Here is a 1,211-nt window from a genome sequence, read left to right as displayed (position 1 = left end):
ACACACACACACACACACACACACACACACACACACACACACACACACAACTGTACTAAACTACAGCGCCACCTGGGTTTCAGCAAGTTGCGCCACCTGCCGGCCAGCCATCCGTTCCGCACGCACTACATCTACAACAACTACATGTACATGCTCGCCGGATACATCGCAGAAGCCATTGACGACACAGGAAGCACGTGGGAGCAGCTCGTGCGCTCACGCATCTTCCGGCCTCTGCGCATGACGTCAGCGGTGTTCGTCGATACAAGTGAACATCGCTGGGAGGGGTTCGCGATGCCGCACATACACAGCGGTGGCGCCACCATACCCATCGATCCAGAAGCGCTATTGTAAGTGATAGAGAGATGGACAGATAGACAGACAGACAGACAGACAGACAGACGGACGAACGGACTAACGGGGAGACGGACGGGCGGACGGATGGGCGGACGGATGGACAGACAGACAGACAGACGGACGGACGAACGGATGGACGGACTGACGGACGGACGGACTGAAGGACGGACGGACGAACGGACGGACAAACGGATGGATGGACGGACAGACAGACAGACAAATAGATATGATTGAATGATGTGTTTTCGATATTTGTATCATTATATTAGTTTATCTATCTTCTTTCTAGTTCTAAAACCCTTCATTACGTAAAAAAAAAACACGATCACGTAAAAAAATATTTTCGTCATCTAAAAAAAAACCGCCATCACGCTCCGCGCATGCGCTCGTGTTGCAGCAACGTAGCACCAGGTGGCGCTGCAGGCTCGATCTGTACGAACATCATCGACATGACGAAGTGGGTGCGCTTCCACCTGGGCACGGGAGCGACACCTGGCGGCGAGCAGCTCGTCGACAGCACCTTACTGGCCGACACGCACACGGAACAGTTCAACATCCCTCTGAAGCGACTAGCGACGTTCCAGGGTCGACCAGAGTTCCCTGTCGCCATCTCACGGTTCGCCTACGATCTCGGCTGGACGACGGGTCTCTACAGAGGTGATCAGCTAGAACCACTACTTACAGTTACAGTCAGCTTACACTAGTGTAGTCTAGGTTTAGTTCTGGTTACAGTAGCATAGTCTGGTTACAGTAGTTTAGCTCTGATTACAGTAGTTTAGTTCTGGTTACAGTAGCATAGTCCGGTTACAGTAGTTTAGCTCTGATTACAGTAGTTTAGTTTGGTTACAGTAGCA

General features: G+C 51.6%; 1 protein-coding gene across 1 annotated transcript in view; it reads left to right on the top strand.

Moving 5' to 3' along the window:
* The window catches only part of LOC106819093 (penicillin-binding protein 4-like), a 10,082-nt gene that overhangs the window by 5,903 nt on the left and 2,968 nt on the right, over positions 1 to 1,211 (top strand). The window contains exons 3-4 of the mRNA XM_014823752.1: positions 84 to 350; positions 755 to 1,014. Coding sequence (XP_014679238.1) covers positions 84 to 350; positions 755 to 1,014 — 527 coding nt within the window. The remainder of the gene's footprint in view (positions 1 to 83; positions 351 to 754; positions 1,015 to 1,211) is intronic.

Source organism: Priapulus caudatus, unplaced genomic scaffold, assembly GCF_000485595.1.
Source record: "Priapulus caudatus unplaced genomic scaffold, Priapulus_caudatus-5.0.1 Scaffold2821, whole genome shotgun sequence".
In the NCBI taxonomy this organism is placed as follows: domain Eukaryota; kingdom Metazoa; phylum Priapulida; class Priapulimorpha; order Priapulimorphida; family Priapulidae; genus Priapulus; species Priapulus caudatus.
Note: the sequence above shows the minus strand (reverse complement) of the source record. Positions and strands in the feature narration are given on the sequence as shown.